General features: G+C 37.8%; 1 protein-coding gene across 1 annotated transcript in view; it reads right to left on the bottom strand.

Annotated features, from left to right (window-relative positions):
- Positions 1 to 1068: 1068 nt before the first annotated feature.
- Positions 1069 to 17008, bottom strand: part of LOC140324537 (putative N-acetylated-alpha-linked acidic dipeptidase) — a 32313-nt gene continuing 16373 nt past the window's right edge. Inside the window, exons 6-20 of the mRNA XM_072402525.1 lie at positions 15402 to 15527; positions 14553 to 14739; positions 14051 to 14144; positions 12952 to 13050; positions 12039 to 12124; positions 10379 to 10498; positions 9764 to 9846; positions 9492 to 9555; positions 8335 to 8402; positions 7777 to 7868; positions 6377 to 6467; positions 4656 to 4920; positions 3583 to 3664; positions 3281 to 3373; positions 1069 to 1380 (exon numbers count right to left, since the gene is read on the bottom strand). Coding sequence (XP_072258626.1) covers positions 1191 to 1380; positions 3281 to 3373; positions 3583 to 3664; positions 4656 to 4920; positions 6377 to 6467; positions 7777 to 7868; positions 8335 to 8402; positions 9492 to 9555; positions 9764 to 9846; positions 10379 to 10498; positions 12039 to 12124; positions 12952 to 13050; positions 14051 to 14144; positions 14553 to 14739; positions 15402 to 15527 — 1740 coding nt within the window. The 3' untranslated portion in view covers positions 1069 to 1190. The remainder of the gene's footprint in view (positions 1381 to 3280; positions 3374 to 3582; positions 3665 to 4655; positions 4921 to 6376; positions 6468 to 7776; positions 7869 to 8334; positions 8403 to 9491; positions 9556 to 9763; positions 9847 to 10378; positions 10499 to 12038; positions 12125 to 12951; positions 13051 to 14050; positions 14145 to 14552; positions 14740 to 15401; positions 15528 to 17008) is intronic.

The following is a 17008-nucleotide window of genomic DNA, read 5'->3' as shown; positions in this document are numbered from 1 at the left end:
GGGTGTTCATTAGTAAAAGGGTGGTAATTGCGGATTAAAAATACACTGAACTGGAGATGAGCCTTGCAGGGCCAACATAATACATTTTTGGGCCCCATAGTAAATAAACTTCTTTGTCTGCCCTCTTATATCCCATGCCTAAATGTTCCAGCATTGCTAAATTCAAGCTTTTTTAATCAAGGTCTTGTACAGGGGTACCCCTTGCCGCCTTTCCGGATGGCAAACTTGAAGCCCTGTACTTATGAGCCTACAAAATGATTGATGGTAGGACAAGCAACAGTCCAGGGCACCAACGCTCATTCCAGATAAAGGGTTCAGTCATTACAAAGCCCTCAGCAATGTGGTTTATATGTCAAAAACAAACCCCTTTCTTTAATAAAGTTGGACAGATGGGATCCATTACAATTTGAGATGACAATTCACCTAAAGCAGAACTAAAAACTTACCTTCCCTACATTCCTCGATCCCTGTCGTGGTTTCCTGGATTGGATCCTGAGATGTTCTGTCATCCGCCTTGGTCCCGGCATGAAAGTAGCACCGGGCACTGTCATCTTCTTTCTTCTTCTTCCGTCTTCTGCCTATGTCACCCAATATCACACTGCGCAGGTGCTTGATTAGGGGATATAGCATGCGGTAAATGGGAAAAAAAGTGCTGATCTCACTGCGCATGCCTGTGCCCATTGAAGAAAAAGTTCCTATTACGCATGCTCGAGGTCAGACATGCGCTGAAGGAGCAGCCCGAAGCCTGACTGTCTACCCTTTTATGTAAAGTAAACATTTTAGTTTAGGTCTGCTTTAAGAAATGAAAACAGCTATATACTGTAGTGTGAGAACCTTCCTAAATTATCCATTCCAATCACATGAAACCAACTAGTCTACATCCTTCTTTGGTCCTGACAGATTAAATCTAAACAAAATCTGACTTTGGGTTCAACGTAGGGAGAGCATATATTTTGCAGAAGTATCATAGATTCCCTGGAAACGCCATTCATCTATAAAATGTAAAGAAAAAATAAATATTCCAAAAATTTAAATGATCAATAATAAAACAATTGTAAAAAAACATAATTTTTTTATAAAATGTGAATATTTAGGTTTAATAATGAATATTAAGTACACTTAGCATACAATTAGTGACATTCAGATTTACAATCTTGTGAGATTTGGTAATGATTGGGAATGTGATACAATCAAGATGCCTCTTCAAGCGTCTGTGCTGCAGCCTGGACTGTAAACGCGGCCACTGAAATTTGTTTTTTGACTTCATCCCATGCAGAAGCTTGGTCTTCCTTGCTCGCAATATCAAACAGTGCATCGTATATGCCCGGGAAAGATTCACCTGCGTATTTATTATGGCTGCTTGGAGCAAAGATGATGTGTCTGGAGGAAGAGAAGGAAGCATAAAAATCATATAATAAAAAAATGAAGTAGATGTATAACATTTCTTTTATTCATTGTTGCATTTCATCTCTTCTGCAGCCATTTTTGGTCCACTTACATGTATATACGTTTCAGCAACTTCTACACAACAATTGTTTCAGCTTGTTTTTGTCAAAGGATGGAAAATGACCAAGCTATGAATGCACAGTTTCTTGTAGTCATATTGATATACCTTACTGGGTGAAGTCCTTAAAGTCTCTTATTTCTGACGCGTTTCGCCATGTAAACTGTGACATTAAAAAATGTGACTGAATTGAAATATACACTTTTCCCTGGCTAAGTCCTTCCATATGAACTCCAAGGTATTTTTATTTATGTCTCCTGTATGTTTAATACACCCCTAACCCATTAATCCCATTTCTAACATATTCTTATACATATTTCCTTATAAAATTAGAGATTAAAAATTTTACACCCGGATTACTCTGTCCCAGATTGGCATACCATCGAGCCAGGCCTGAGTAAATCTTTTATACAACATATCTTTAAATAGAAACATCTTTTTACTATATGAATTATGTATGTATTGACACATATATATATATTATTCCTCTATTATAAACCCATTTTACCCTACATTGGAATCCAATTCCATTTCTGTAATGTAAATTCACTATTTTCAAATACCATGCTTGATTGTTGGCAATAATTTGACCTTGAGGGTATGACAATACCTACCCCTTACAAAGTTTTATAGCATCTCAAATACAAAGATATAGGCATAAAACCTTTTTTTATGACTCTATAGGTGAAATGAAAGTAATAATAACATTTTTTTCTAGTAACATTTCATGAAGTTTGTATCAATGAATATTATTCCCACTGTGATTTTAATGTATCATGTCATTTTATCTGTTCAATTCATCAGTTTATGCAAGTCTCAAGCTCCCCTGAGGAAGCGGACATGGCGAAACGCGCCGGGAGATAAGAGACTTTAAAGACCTCACCCAGTAGGGTATATCAATATGATCCGGTTTGTCTAATTGACTCATCAGGATTCGCCTTTACATTTCTACAAGTAGAAGTGCTTTCTAGTTTGAAAGGTGAAAAAAAAACTTTTCGGCATGCTTCTAATGTGAAAAGACAGGGGGTTTAGCTAAGCCTCAAAAACTGCTATACTGTATAAGTTTTTCACACTTTGTTTTATATTAATTGTACAAGCATTACGTTGGATACAACGTAAGACAAGAAAGCCCCTCTGTCTCTATTTTTTTCTTCTTTAATTTGCATTGTTTAAACTCAGGGGTTGGCTGGATTACTATAACCCCACTTTACCATACCCATACTATACACAAATTCCCACTATTATCCTATAGGAGACCACTCAAAGTCCCAAAGACCATAGTATGGTGGAGGTGAGACGATGTGCAGACAGCCTTTTCTACATTGGTTTTCTGCTAATCAACCATCTCAAAGCTCTAGTTATCATTGAAAAAAATGGGAGGCATTTGAAGGTAGTTTTCTAAAAGCTTCATGTGGCAGCTCAGGGAGATCTGCCGCTGAATTGCTTCCGAAGATTTGAATGGGAATGCATTCCAGCTTCATTTGCACCCAATAGCAAGCAGCAGCAAAGCACAGTACGGAACAGCAGATGACCCGTGATTCACGTTTAGCCACATGTGGCTAAAGAAAACGGAAACCCTACAGCAACTAGATACTGGAGGATTTGGTAAATGTTCATAAAATGTCATTGCCTCCTCTCTGTTTAAGTTAATTGGTTTACTGGGCAGTGGTCAGCCATCTGTCTGAATTTAACCTAAAATAGAATAATTTAATTGCTTGCTGTGGGCAACAAACAAACCGTTTTCATATATTTCATGTACGGTTAGCATATTCTTACCTGTAGAATCTACGTCCTGGCAATCCCAGAGGATCAATAAAGGGCCGCTCCAAGAACATAAGCTGATCATTCACTGATCTCACAGCAAGTGGGCTAATATGAGGAGAAACATAATTATTTGAAGCCTGTACCTTCAATTATCCCCTACATATTTGATGGTCCTGGTATATAAAACCTGCCCCGATAGTCTCCACCCCTGAGGAGCTAATAGGAATATAATATTGTATATACCAAGCCACGCCAGTCAAACATGCTTAGACACAAATACCAGCACTCACTTTCATTTTCTAGATCTTACTCACTTGGTCACATCAAAGTTTTTTAATCTTTCGTTAAACTGTGTTGCTGATTTCGTGAAATTTTCAACAGCAGAAAATAGTGCATCTGAGGAAAAGGAATTGCAAAAAAATGAAAAACTTCTCAGTTGTATAATGAGTCTAATTCCAATAACAAGCATTTGTTATTGGAACAATTGCCTGGTCCATTTTTACTCCTAGCATTGTTCTTATCTGGTCTGTTTAGGAGGTCACGTGTGTATAAAGTGTGGGGTCATCTTTTCTTGGAATCGCTTCCCAAACCACTGCCACAGTTACCACTTTGAAGCCAAATGTCTTGACATGAGCTTTTTCAAAATCTATGGGGAAGGCAATGCAAGGTTTTGGTAAACCCCTTGATATTAGGACATTGGGGAGAGCATCTGGATACAGGTTCTGAATTTCTCCAAAGCAAAGATTCTGTTTCCTGATGGTATTACTACTTTATCCAGATGGAATACCTGGTGTGCTTTAATGACCCTAGTGTCAGCCAAAGCCTTTGCTCCAGGCTTGGACAAAGCCAGGCAGGTCTTGAAAAGGACCCATCACCACATTTATAACCTTAAACAGGAGGGTGGATAACCCTTTATAATAGGCAAAGTTTTTTTTTGTTTTTTTGCACATATGATTTTTCTTACATTTAAAGAGGAGACCCCTCCCGTTCTTTCTTTAAGGCCACGGCAGTAAAGAGTGAAGGGAAACCCAGAGACTTCTGGGATACATAAGTTACATACCCCTGAAGGTTGCTACTTCTCCGCATGCCTGATCTAAATTTAGGAAAATGGGTTAGATAAATAGTGATATCCTGGTGCCTTATGGTTAGAGGTTGGGCATATGTATGGGTCTGCAGAACAGTTCCTCCAAAAACATGCAGGCTTAAATTGTGGCTAAAACTGCATCCAAATTTCCAGACTAGATATCTTCAATGACATTAGAGCACGGGTGAGGGTTTCTGGACATAGTAAGGGAGGGCAGGTAGAGCAGAACATCCTCTGCAACTCATGTTCTTGTAGAACTACCCCCCATAAGGAAAAACAGATCAGCTTAACTTCAGTACTTACCAAATGACACATTGTAAGTTTTTATTTTTTCAGCATTTGTATTTGCCATGTTAAATATAATGTCGGCATAGTTCTTAGTAGCATCAGCATAATCTTGAACACCAAATGGCAGAATGACAGAATCAGCCAACTCCAACACCATTCCTCCTCGTACTTTAGCCACCGCCAGGTGGTTCACATAGAGTGGGTCATAAAATACATCAACAATCTCAGATGTCTCATATACACTGTGATATACTGGATAACCACTGTATCGTCCCTCTTTCTGTAAAAAACAAAAAAAGAATATTTAATATTATCTACTCTATTATATATTTATTATCCACCGTCCAACCCTGGCAATACTTTACTAATTAAGCTGTCATATTTGGAAAAGAAGCACATGATTTGACAAGCCACAGTGTGCCTCTATTGTGCTTTTCTTGGTGTTCTGTTGGAATATATGCCAGAGAAGCTGCCAAATTCCAATAGTAAGTGTGAACTATGAATGAACCTTGCATGAGTTGTTCTGGCCTGCTCCCTTACAGCAGTAACAAGAAAACCACTACCTATATCACTTTGGTATTGCATTCACACTAGGATAGAAATTGATTCAGAAATACTCCTATGCTCTGCACCCGAAACACCAAGTTGTCATTTTCATATTATTGTATTGAGAGCTCACATTGTTCACCTGTGTAGCACACGGTCATGGTGTCATTCAAATATTTGGGAGAATGAATAATCAAATTTTCAAGTTGAGTTCTAGTTGATCACCCAGCAGCTTAGCAACCATTGCATTCAAGGAATTACTCAGCAGCTCAGCTCCCCCATACGTCTATTAGCGGTGGCTGAGCAGCTCAGCTTTCTCTGCTTACCTTTCAAGCAATGATTCCTGCTTTCCACTGTTATTGGTTTACACTGCAGCTCAGCTCCCCATGCTCCCCTTTCAAGCAGTGACTTCCATTCCCAACCCAAACCCATTCCCCTTTTAGCAATGGTTGAGCAGCTCAGTTCCCCCTGCTTCCATCTGCTGCTAGTTACCCGGCAATGACTCAATAGCTCAGCTCACACTGCTTTGCTCTCCTAACAGTGGCTTAACAGCTCAGCTCCCCCTGTGACCCAATCCCAGCAGTGACCCCACAACTGAACTCCCTTTGCTTCCCATTCCAACAGTAACCCAGCAGCTCACTTTTTGTATTCTGATGAATATTTCAATTAGATAAAACAGTAAAGTCCTAATAAAATAAAATTAAAAAATTACAATTTTTGAGCGAACAGATGGCACATTCACTTGTCAATCTCAAGAATTGTGTTAAATTAATTGTAATATCAGCCATTGTATTAATCAGATTATTTAAACAAATTAAAAAAACACATTTGACGTACATCTACAATGCACAATCAAGAAAAGATCATGTAAATCATTTGAATATATTTAGTTTTACTAAGATGAGTAACTTTTGTTAGCAGCTATTTAGACACAGGCGCCAACGGATGACCAGTTGTTAGGCTTTTATTTATTTGTTCTTGGAACGTATTATAATTAACTTTTTTTTAGCTCTCACTTGTGCCAGCATCGAGCTACAGACAATTACAGCATTTAAGTCTTCAGCGAGCTGTTGGAAATGGGTAACAGCTATTTAGCCTGTCACTCGGTGGAAGAGCAGGATGAGTCAGTGCTTTTGATACATATGAACCGTCCCGCCTACTTACCAGGTGTTCGGGTACAAAATACTAACCCTATTTTTAGTATACCGAGCTCTTCCCGAAGCGATGCCAAGCCGCTGGAAAAATACTTCAAAATCGTTTCCAGAACCCAGCTTGTTTATCCTTATAGAAAGGGAAAAAGAATACATAAGAAAGGAAGACATGAAATGTATCACATAATAAAAAAGTGCTTCTTGAGTATTGAGCAGGTTGTGTCTCTCAAGTCAGTTTAGGTGACACCAATGATCTGTAAGGGTGACACTCCTTCCACATGCCAGCAAGGTAAGATGCTTTCATCCCCCTGACCACCACACTAATATACTGAGAGCTGTGGATATAATAATATATCCAGGGATTCCCTGAAGACCTGAAAGCTATTTCAATGGTTCGCCTATGTTAAAAAGGTCGAGAAACACTGGAATAAATAATTAAGTCACTACACTCCCCCGAAAAAACTTGCTTATATTAAAGTCCATCTCTGGGCAAGATATACTCAACTAGATTCTCTGTCCAGGTCTCTGGACTGTTTTCCCCCTTTACTGATTATGATGAGCCAGAACTAAACCAAACTAGGAAAGAGAGAAGCTTATTGCCACAGGTCAGACATATGGCCTGATTTATTAAAGCTCTCCAAGGCTGGAGAGGATACACTTTCATCAGTAAAGCTGGGTGATCCAGCAAACCTGGAATGGAATTTTTAAAAGTATTTTGCTATTCGTTAGTAAATGTTTTCAATCCTGCACCAGATCAATTCCAGGTATACTGAATCACTCAGGTTCACTGATGAAAGTGTAAAGAGCTTATTATTTCAGGCCCATTGAGTCTAATTTATTAAAATTCCCTGACACTGAAGATAGACTATCATGGAGAACTTGGGTGATGGATCAAAATTGAGATCGATTTTGTACAGGAAAGAAAACATTTGCCAACTAATATCAAACATTTTTTATGAAATCCATTGCAGGTTTGTTTTATCACTCAGGTACTCCAATGATAATCTATCCTCTCCAGTCATGGGGAGCTTTAAAAAATCAGGCCCTCTAAGTACAAAATCCCAAGGCTGTTCCACACTATCTAAAACTTTTGGAAACCATGTAACTAGGACTCATGGGCCACATAATGTTATTATTCTTATTATTAAACAGGATTTATATAGCGCCAACATATTACGCAGCGCTGTATATTAAATAGAGGTTGCAAATGACAGACAGATACAGACAGTGACACAGGAGGAGGAGAGGACCCTGCCCAGAAGATCTTACAATCTAGTAGGGTGTAATATACCTTAATAATAAGGTTTATTATTAAGATTTAATTATAACAAATTAATACACCAAAGACACCAGTTTCACATCCCTGCAACCTTACTGCACTCGATCCAAATGTAGAAATAAACATTAGCTTTGGATAGTTTGGATACCGATATTTCTACCTTGGAGAATCCTTGTATTCCGTCCAGTTGTCTTTCAGATGCCAACTTTCATAAAGAGATTTTCCTTCAAAACCTTCATCTGGGCTGGAGATCTGAAAGGACAGGAAAATGACTTGATATAGAAACACAGTTCATACATCCAATACAGGGCTATAAAAATATGAAACAAAAATTGTACTTTTATTATTAATATTATAATCTGCTACCTGACACCAAGCAATGATTAATGTCTCCTATTGCAAACTTCCAAATGTGAAGGTTGTGTCTCAATGCTTAGAATTCCATTGACTTTTACATCTCCCCCTGTCTTATTCTTGTTAAACAAATCATGGAAATGTGTAGCAAAAGCTCTAAAATGGAATTACCTTCCAACAGAGCAACAATAGATGTAGCCACCACATAATTCTCAACAAATGAATGTTTCATTTATGTTACACTTGATAGAATATGATAGGAGACGCCTAAAGCATCAGGGAAGTAGAGGAGTGAATTCTCAGTTTCTGCTGTGCTGATTCACATATAGTATATAAACATATATAGACGTATTTATAAATGTACCTCTTTGGTCAGTTGATATGCTAGCTGGTAAAGTAAAGGCGTGCAATCAACCCTTAAGGTATAGTTACCTGAAAAAGAAAAATTGATCATTTAGGAATTCCCGAGTGACTTTCTATACCACCTGCAGGAAATTTGAACCATATGACCATTGACACTGCTGAAATATTGCTGAAATGAATCAATTTCACCCAATTTCAGGTCAGAATTATACTATTCTAAATAAATGGTGGCCTACTTCTAACCCCTGAATGTTTTGGGACCTCCTTGATTTTAATACTAAAAATGAGGGTAGCAAAACTGCTTTACTGGTCATATGTTAAGATTTGTTACTACTTTATCACTTCCTGACATAGTTTTACTATATACCAAACAGCTCATCCCTCTGAGAATTCCTATATATATATATATATATATATATATATGTATATAAAATGTTAGTAACCAACATATATAAAACAATCAATGCTACACTTGTCCAGGCAAAAGACTTGCCCTCCTCCTGTTCCTGGGAAGCCAACTTTCAATAATTTTTTGGCAGATATATGGTAGTGCATGGAAAGGTTTTGGTGGTCAATAAACTTTAGTCTTTGTTCAGCCTGGCAGTGAGGTTGTGGGTTCGGTTACTATTTCCTTATGCCAATGAATTAATGTCTTAGGGGAAAAGCTACATGTAGCTTCAACCCTTGGAAGCCCCATAAAGATTGAATGTAGCAGTATAGTCTTCAGGTAGTAATGTTGAGGTGTGAGTGACTAAGCAGCTGGCAAGGTGCCATTCCCCAGGTGGGATTCATTTAACCTATCCTTAACATCCAAAAAGGAATGTAAAATTATGCTTCAAGTTGAATATCGCATACCCCTAGTTCTCCACCAGATTTTCTATGATATGCCCGATTTAATTATAATAAAAAAAAAATGTATCCCCCACTCAGCTCCCTTAGTCTATATACACATCTACTGGAATCCCCTTACACATCCCTTGCCGCAGGAGGTGGCCATACAAAGTTTGATAATAAACCTAAAAGATCACTAGAAATACCTACACTGCCTGATTTTGTTTCTAAACCATGTTAATATAAAGATACATATTTCTTCAATCAAACATGAAATTTACTCAAGAAGGATGAATCCAGATACATAATAGATAGATGACATCTTACCTTCTACAGAGGAATCGGCATTAATATAAGCCACAGCCCTTTTTTCTAAAATCTTAACATTTTCCTGCAATCCAAAAAACAGAGAAAATAGTACAGCTTATATATCGAAAAAGGGCCAGATTTAAAGGTTTGCTGGATCACCCAGGTTCACCCATGATAGTCTGTCTGGTCTTGGAGAACACATATTTGAAGCCCAATGTCTCATCTTTGGCTTTATAAAAATCCCCTTTGTATTAAATGTTCATGTTGATAATAGGAAATGAATGCATTACCTCTGCCCATTCTGTAGATCCTAAAAGCCCAAATTCTTCTGCATCCCAGCTAGCAAATATTATTGTTCTTCTTGGCCTCCAACCTTAAAAAGTTTAGTAAAAAGTGACAGCAGTTAATCATAAACATCCCAGGTATTCAATATTTGCTAGTAACCAAAATTAAATCAACTGTAAATAGGGATATTTCCATATTATTAGGATACTATAAACTATAAACTGCCCCCATTGAAAAAATGATTGTTGTAGATTAACTGGCTTTCCCAAAATGGCCTTAGACTATGGTACGGGCATTACATTGTGACTGGGCAACACACCCCACAAGGCACCTGCATTGCAGTGGATAAAAAAGAAGAATGAAAATGCATGAATTGCAGGGGGTAGCAATGGGGTTCCTAATTGGCCCTTAATGTACATAGAATGGCATTAGGATTTTTTATATCTACCTGGAAATCAACTAAAATGAACATAATTGGCTTGTAAATAAAAAATAGCATATATGGATACAGGACACAAATAAATAGAAATGCAGTACAAGCTGTAAAATATAGCAAAATAAAATAGAAAAATAAAACTACAACATAATCATATAAGAGACATTAAAGTAATTTGAGTTACCTTGTGTTTTTATTTTGCCCATACTTCTGACAATTTCATTCACCACTGCAGCTCCGCTCTGCGGATCAATTCCTCCAAACACCCAGGAATCCCTATGGCCGCCAAGGATGACATACCTGTCTAAGAAGGACATTGGCTTGTTTTAGGAACAATGGTAGGTTTTATTATTATTATGAAAACTGACCGTGTGACAAACGCCTAATGAAAGTCAAAGCACCAACACTACAACTGTGAACAATAGGATTATCTAAAACAGTTTTTCTTGACTTTTTTTTTTAAGATGGGGGAACCCTTGAAAAAACTTTCAGGTCTTCAGGGAACGCCGGCTATATTTACTATATCCACAGCTTACAGTACATTGTTGTGTTAGTCACTGGGTAGAATATCTCCTACATTGTTGGCCATTGGGAAGAATGTCACCCTTACTGTTAGCCAAAATCATCATTGGGGTCACCTAAAGTGACCCGAGAGGAACAAATCGCTCATTGCTCAAGGAACCCCTATCCACCTCTGGAGGAATCTTATGGTTCCATGGAACCCTAGTTGAGAAACACTGAACTATACAGTAGGCTCCTTGTAGGACACTATTGTGGAGTTCAGTAGGCTCAAATAGTTACAAAGTTGGAGGAGTCAATAAGAGTTATTATTATTATTTATATTATTTATTAACCACCTGAGTGTTACACTGAGGTCTAGATTTCTGTACCAAAAGCGTTACAGGTTTTCATGAAATTTTTTTCTGAATCCTGTACCTGTAACTTACAGAAATATGTCCGAATAGGGTTCTGGTAGATATAATGAATATAAAAAATGTTTGAAACACACAATCATGTAAAAAAAAAAATACTTTTAATAAAATTAAAGGAAAAACACAAAATTCAGCTTAAACAAGAATACATAAATAAATGAAAAATACTGAAAATGCGATAATTCGGTATACTGTATAGTAATATATTTTTCTAAAACACCTCCCTAGTGTCCGTCACATACCTATAGACAAAACCACATAAATATATTTTCTATTATTTTGTATTGGATTGGATACAAGACTTTGTATTCAATCCAATACAAAATGAGGACAAAATTCAAACTCTCATTATGTATTGGATTGAATACAAATTCCTGTATCCAATCCAATACAAAATACATACTTTGTATTTATTTTTAATTGAAACTCATTCATTCATTTTGTATTGGATTGAATACAAACTAATGTATCCAATCCAATACAAAATGAATGAATGAGTGCACTGCAGAGTGAGGTCAAAAGCCAGCAATTTTTCTAAGATAAAAAAAGATTTAAGGCCCTTCCAGACAAATTTATAACAAATTAAAACCTAAAAGAAAAATGTGAGACTTCAATAGTTTTTTCAAATGATGTGAGAGTTTAAGTGAGTTTTTAAGTATTTTAATCATTCTCTTGCTGGATTTAATGGTATTTTTTATCTTTCTGAACTCTTATTGTAATATAAAGATGGACTTAAGGTGCTTAAAGCAGTAATACTTAAAAATACATGTACTTATGTTTAAATGAATCCAGAATGACTTTATATTCCAATTAATATCCGATCATTAGTTCAGATGTTTTACATTTCCTGCAGGCTGGAGCTGTTAATATTTCCTGAACATTAATGAAAGGATTATATAATTCCACTGTCACCTGGCTCCACCGCTCCTTTGATGGTTCCAATGACATTGTAAACTCTTCTTATTTCATTGTAGGTTTGGATTCTCATTCTCACCTTACTGCAATAAATAAAAAATTGTTCACATGGGTTTTTATTCTGATGCAAGATACACTTTTCATAGAATGGTGAAACTCTAAGTCAAACTATATTCTAAATATTCTTCCAAAGTTCTCGATCATGATCAGAGGTTCTTGAGACTAACCAAACTGGCCAGTGTTTATGAGGCCTTTTCCAATTTCTAATCAGATAATACTTTTAGATGAAGAACTGGAATAAATCTCAGGAAAAATCTAGACAATTGTAAGTGATGGCTTTTTAAATTTCCATTGGACAAATTGGCTAATATTGTAATTTCCATCACTTTCTTTCCAAGAAAGTCATTCGTAAGGGCAAATTATAGCACTTTTCTGTGCAATGTTTTGGGACTTTGGGCAGATCGATTAGGAATCTGAAAAAGCATTGGATTGGTCGGTTGAGTGCAAAATCGGCAGAAGGTTTGTATTCAATACCCCCTCGACAATGCGTTCATCTGCTCTTCCATTATCAGGGATGATACCATCTTTGTTCTCGGTTCATTCAAGGTCAGCATGAACTGAAATAATGCTGCAGTCTAATCACTGGAGGTAAGGAGACTAAGGGAAAGTTTCCTTTCGCCTGCAGCAGACTGATGACATCATCTCAGCCAAGGCAAAGTCACTTGATTAAAGTACAAAGAAGGCATATAAATGATAAGAGCTACAGATTTTTGGATGATCCAGTTGTATGTTAGGAATTTATTTGTGCAGAGTTATTGATCTACTAGTAACAATGAAATTTGTTGCACCTTTGAATTCTATATTTTATTCTGGTTCTGATGAGCACTATGACAAACAAACATTCACATACTGTTTGGCATGACTTCCAGAAAACCCAGGGCCAATATTGTAGGATATGTTGAGACTTCCTTTCCAGGTGTCGTCTGGGGCCGGGGTTCCTCCCAGGTTCCTGTAAGATATCCAGAAAAGTTGACACATTTTAGCAAAGTAGAGATATCAAAAGCTGCCCTGGTATATAAAGAATTCCACAGTGTTATTGGTAAAAGAAAAGAGGGAGCAACTTTTCTGCAAAATAGAGGACTTCCCCCATAAAAGGTCCTAGGGGACGGAGTCTGATAACCTTTCTTCTAACACTAAATGGCTAATAACATAGAGAATGAGCCTGCACGATAATATTACAGGAAATATAAATACATCAAACATCTTCCATTTCTTTCCTGGGTGGAAACTTTTACAAACAAGTAAAAGTACCAAGAGCTGTACATTTTGGTATGTAAAGGGGTCCAATTATGAATGGTTTCACCTAAGATTTACCCAAATGTTACCCAACATTCACCCATTTGGTTCAACAAATATGTAACTCAGTTGGTTCAAACATTGTTTAATAGAATACAATAGAAAAAAGTTGGGTAATTCTTGGAGTTACAAATGTTTAAATAATCCCCAAAGTCTAAATAAATACTCCCTGGGGTTGGTGCGTTGCCATAATTGGCACGTATGCACCCCCAAGCTGCCATCTTTCCTGCTTACTCTTTTCCTGGGTCCAGAGCAGTCCTCTTTGGAGATTAGGCAGCCACTGATGATAATGCATGTGTAGGACAACAGTCCCTGACATATTGGTCTACCCATGGCAGTGCCACATACAGAGCTGAACTACACTTTGTGGTGCGTGTGCATTGTAAGCATAAAACAAAAAGCATAAAAAGTGTACAGGAAACGGTTTTGGAAAACTTACATTTCTCGTTCCCTAAAAACTTCCACATCCTGGTGAGTATTTCTATTTTGAGTTTACTTTCACTTCTCCATGGTATGCCCTTCTCATTTAGGAGGAAGTGGGGAGTCATCACTCTCACCTATTGTCAGTATGTCCCCTGTAGGCACATATGCATGGGCAGACACTAACTAGCTCTTAGGTGTATCCATGGGTTTTAAATGATACTTATCCTTACCTCAATAGTATCTCAGCATCACTGTATCCTATGGGATGCACTGGGATTTTGGGAAGTCCTACACCGTCCTTTATAGCAGATCTGTAGGCGTATTCTGAAAAAAAAAAAACAGATGATGTTATATATTAAGGACTGGAACTAAATTTTCTTTCAGTTTGGTCACTTTGGGCCCTTGTGGAGAATAGATTTAGGGCCCCCTTACCAAACTGACTTGGGCCCCCCTTGAGAACAGGGCCTTTGTGAAGTGGCACATGTTGCACCTTCCTATATCTGCCCCTGCTCCAAGCTTATGTATGTAACAAAGTCGCATCCTAAGACTGGATGAAAGGCAGGCTTTATGTAGCATTTCGTTATTGTTCCAATTTAGGTGCCCAGAAGCCTTTCTGGCAAATGCCAGCATTGTAAACTTTCCAGTCATGGTCCAAATATTACATTTTTCAGGACATCTGCCAGAAGGTTAATTTAACTATAAAGAAGCTTTTTATTTTTTAGATTTTCATACCTTTAGCAGGGTAACCTGGAGTTAGAGGGTCTCCAGCTCCATTCAGATTCAGCACATTGCCCCGCTGGGCTCCACCACCAGGCAAGTTCCAGCCATTTGGATACGGATCAACACCAGGGGCGCAGTAATCGGCTGGGTCAGAATACAGGATAATGCCAATGGCTCCAGCATTTTCTGCATTTTTAACCTTGAAAAAATTGTAGAAATAAGGCATAAAATAATTTACACTTTTAAAGTTATTTATTCAAATTATTATATTCCTAGTGAAAACATGCCTTTTAAATCATTATAGCAGTGAAATGTTTATTTAACATTTTTAAATGCAACATTAACATTTTTTCTCATTGCATTAAATTTAGCAGTTCATAGACTGGCCACTAGAGGGTGCAATAACCCACAACATTCCTTTCCCCATTTCAGCCACATGGGGAGTGAATTGTTTTTAGTAAATCAGACAAATTTTGGACTTGTAAAACGGAGCATTAAAAAGGACTGTTTTTCATTGCAAAGCAGAAGGCACCTACTTTGTCTGTGAAAATCTATCGCTGGGAAATCAATAAATTACATCACCAATGTGCACACCCACCTCAACATCCAGCTTTAAGATCTTTTTCAGACTTGCGGCCCCAAACTGCTAACTTGTGGCCATGTCTTGTTTTCCCTTCTTTGGAAGAAGAACCAAACCCCAACTGGACTGGACCTCACTCAACCACATGGCCATTGTCAGCATGGAAGTCAAAAAGGGGTGGCTAGGAGCAACTAGCAGTTGCAGGTTTTAACCACAAGTCTTAAAGGAGCCTGATAAACATGCATCAAAATCCTAAAGACACCAAATATGGGTTTTCTTACCTTATTTCCTCTGAAGATTCTCCCATATCTGGCAATAGCAATCTTCCCCTGAACACTGATGTTTAGGACCCTCTCCAGGTAGTGAAAGTCTTCTATTCGACCATAATTGACATAAACCAGTTCCCCCTATGGAGATAGACAAGACCCTTCAAAGACCATTGTGATCAGCTTTAAGGATTAAAGGACCGGTCTTTAGTCCTGACTTTGCAGGAACACATTACAATGGTACTACACCTTGGGGGCCAGAAGTGCCATAAACATCAACCAACATATTATTAATAAACACAGGAGTTTGGATATCTTTGATATTTTCCAAAGGTTCATGGAGGGTGAGAAGGGCATTGGGGCCTGATGGCTGTTAGAAAATAGATCTACAGGGGTACAACTACTATATATTGATACATTTCCTAGAGAAGGACATTTCACCTTTTAAAACCTTCTTAAGGACTTTCTTTAGATAAGAGATGCTTAGCTATGACATCAGTTCCTAACTGAGTCCTCCAATCTCTGGACATAACAGCTTAAACTTCGCTATTCAATTCAGAGCTGTTCCCTGCAGTACCTATTTTTACCATAAGATGTCCTCAGTCTACTAGATTTAATGATGCTCAGTGTCATGCTAAAAGATAGGGGTCATATTCTGAGTGCAGGGCTTCATGCCCTACCCCAAGAGTGCATTGATATCATTGCTGTTCTTTGCATCAGCATACTCTGTGCAGCTTGGAGAACAGGTGAAAGAAAGGAGACCCTATATCACCTTGTGACAGGGCTAAAGATTTCAGAACGTGGAATTCCTGCAATACAAATAATAAAAGAAAAATATGCAGAGTATTGAGCCTAGAGTTAGGCTTTACGCTAATTGGCCCAATTCATTTGACCACCACCAGGGCTGTGTGAGCCTGGGAACCACTGCACAGGGGGTGATTGTAACATTTCAGCAAAAGTTTTATATCTAATGAGAAGGAAACACTCAATTTTTTCAATAAATTTCAAGGTTGGCCTGCGACTTTGTCTATGTTTTTAATTTTGGCCCTCTGTGTATTTGAGTTTGACACCCCTGGGTTAGAGCATACCTAAAGTCAAAACTGCTGTTTTTTTTTTTTTTTTTTAAGGAAAAGGTTTTAAACATTTCTCAGATTTTATTTCATTCTGTTACAGAATAAAGGTTTATGTTGCAGCTGTCCCTAGATTAGCAGGTTCCCAAGCCTGTGGGGGCAGTGTTATGATCTGGAGTTCCTCTGGGGGCAGTATTTCTTCAGTTGGCCTGGTCTAGGTTCAGTATAGTTATGTGCACAGAAAATCATGTTAGCTGACTACCATAATATACTGAATGACCAAGCTTTTCCATTAATTACATTTTTTCTCCCCTGACGGCATGGGCATATTCCAGGGTGACAATGACAGGATTCATCAGGCTCAGATTGTGAAAGATTGAATGTTCAGGGAACATAAGACATCATTCTCACACATGGATTGGTCCCCACAGAGTCCAAGCCTTAAAGTGGATGTAAACCCAAAACTAACCCAAAACAATAAAATCACACAATGCCTCTGAACAGTCTATCCGTCCATTGGGTCCAGAGTCGTCCCAGTATCTGTCTTCGTCC

The sequence above is a fragment of the Pyxicephalus adspersus genome, chromosome 1 (assembly GCF_032062135.1).
Source record: "Pyxicephalus adspersus chromosome 1, UCB_Pads_2.0, whole genome shotgun sequence".
Lineage (NCBI taxonomy): Eukaryota > Metazoa > Chordata > Amphibia > Anura > Pyxicephalidae > Pyxicephalus > Pyxicephalus adspersus.
Note: the sequence above shows the minus strand (reverse complement) of the source record. Positions and strands in the feature narration are given on the sequence as shown.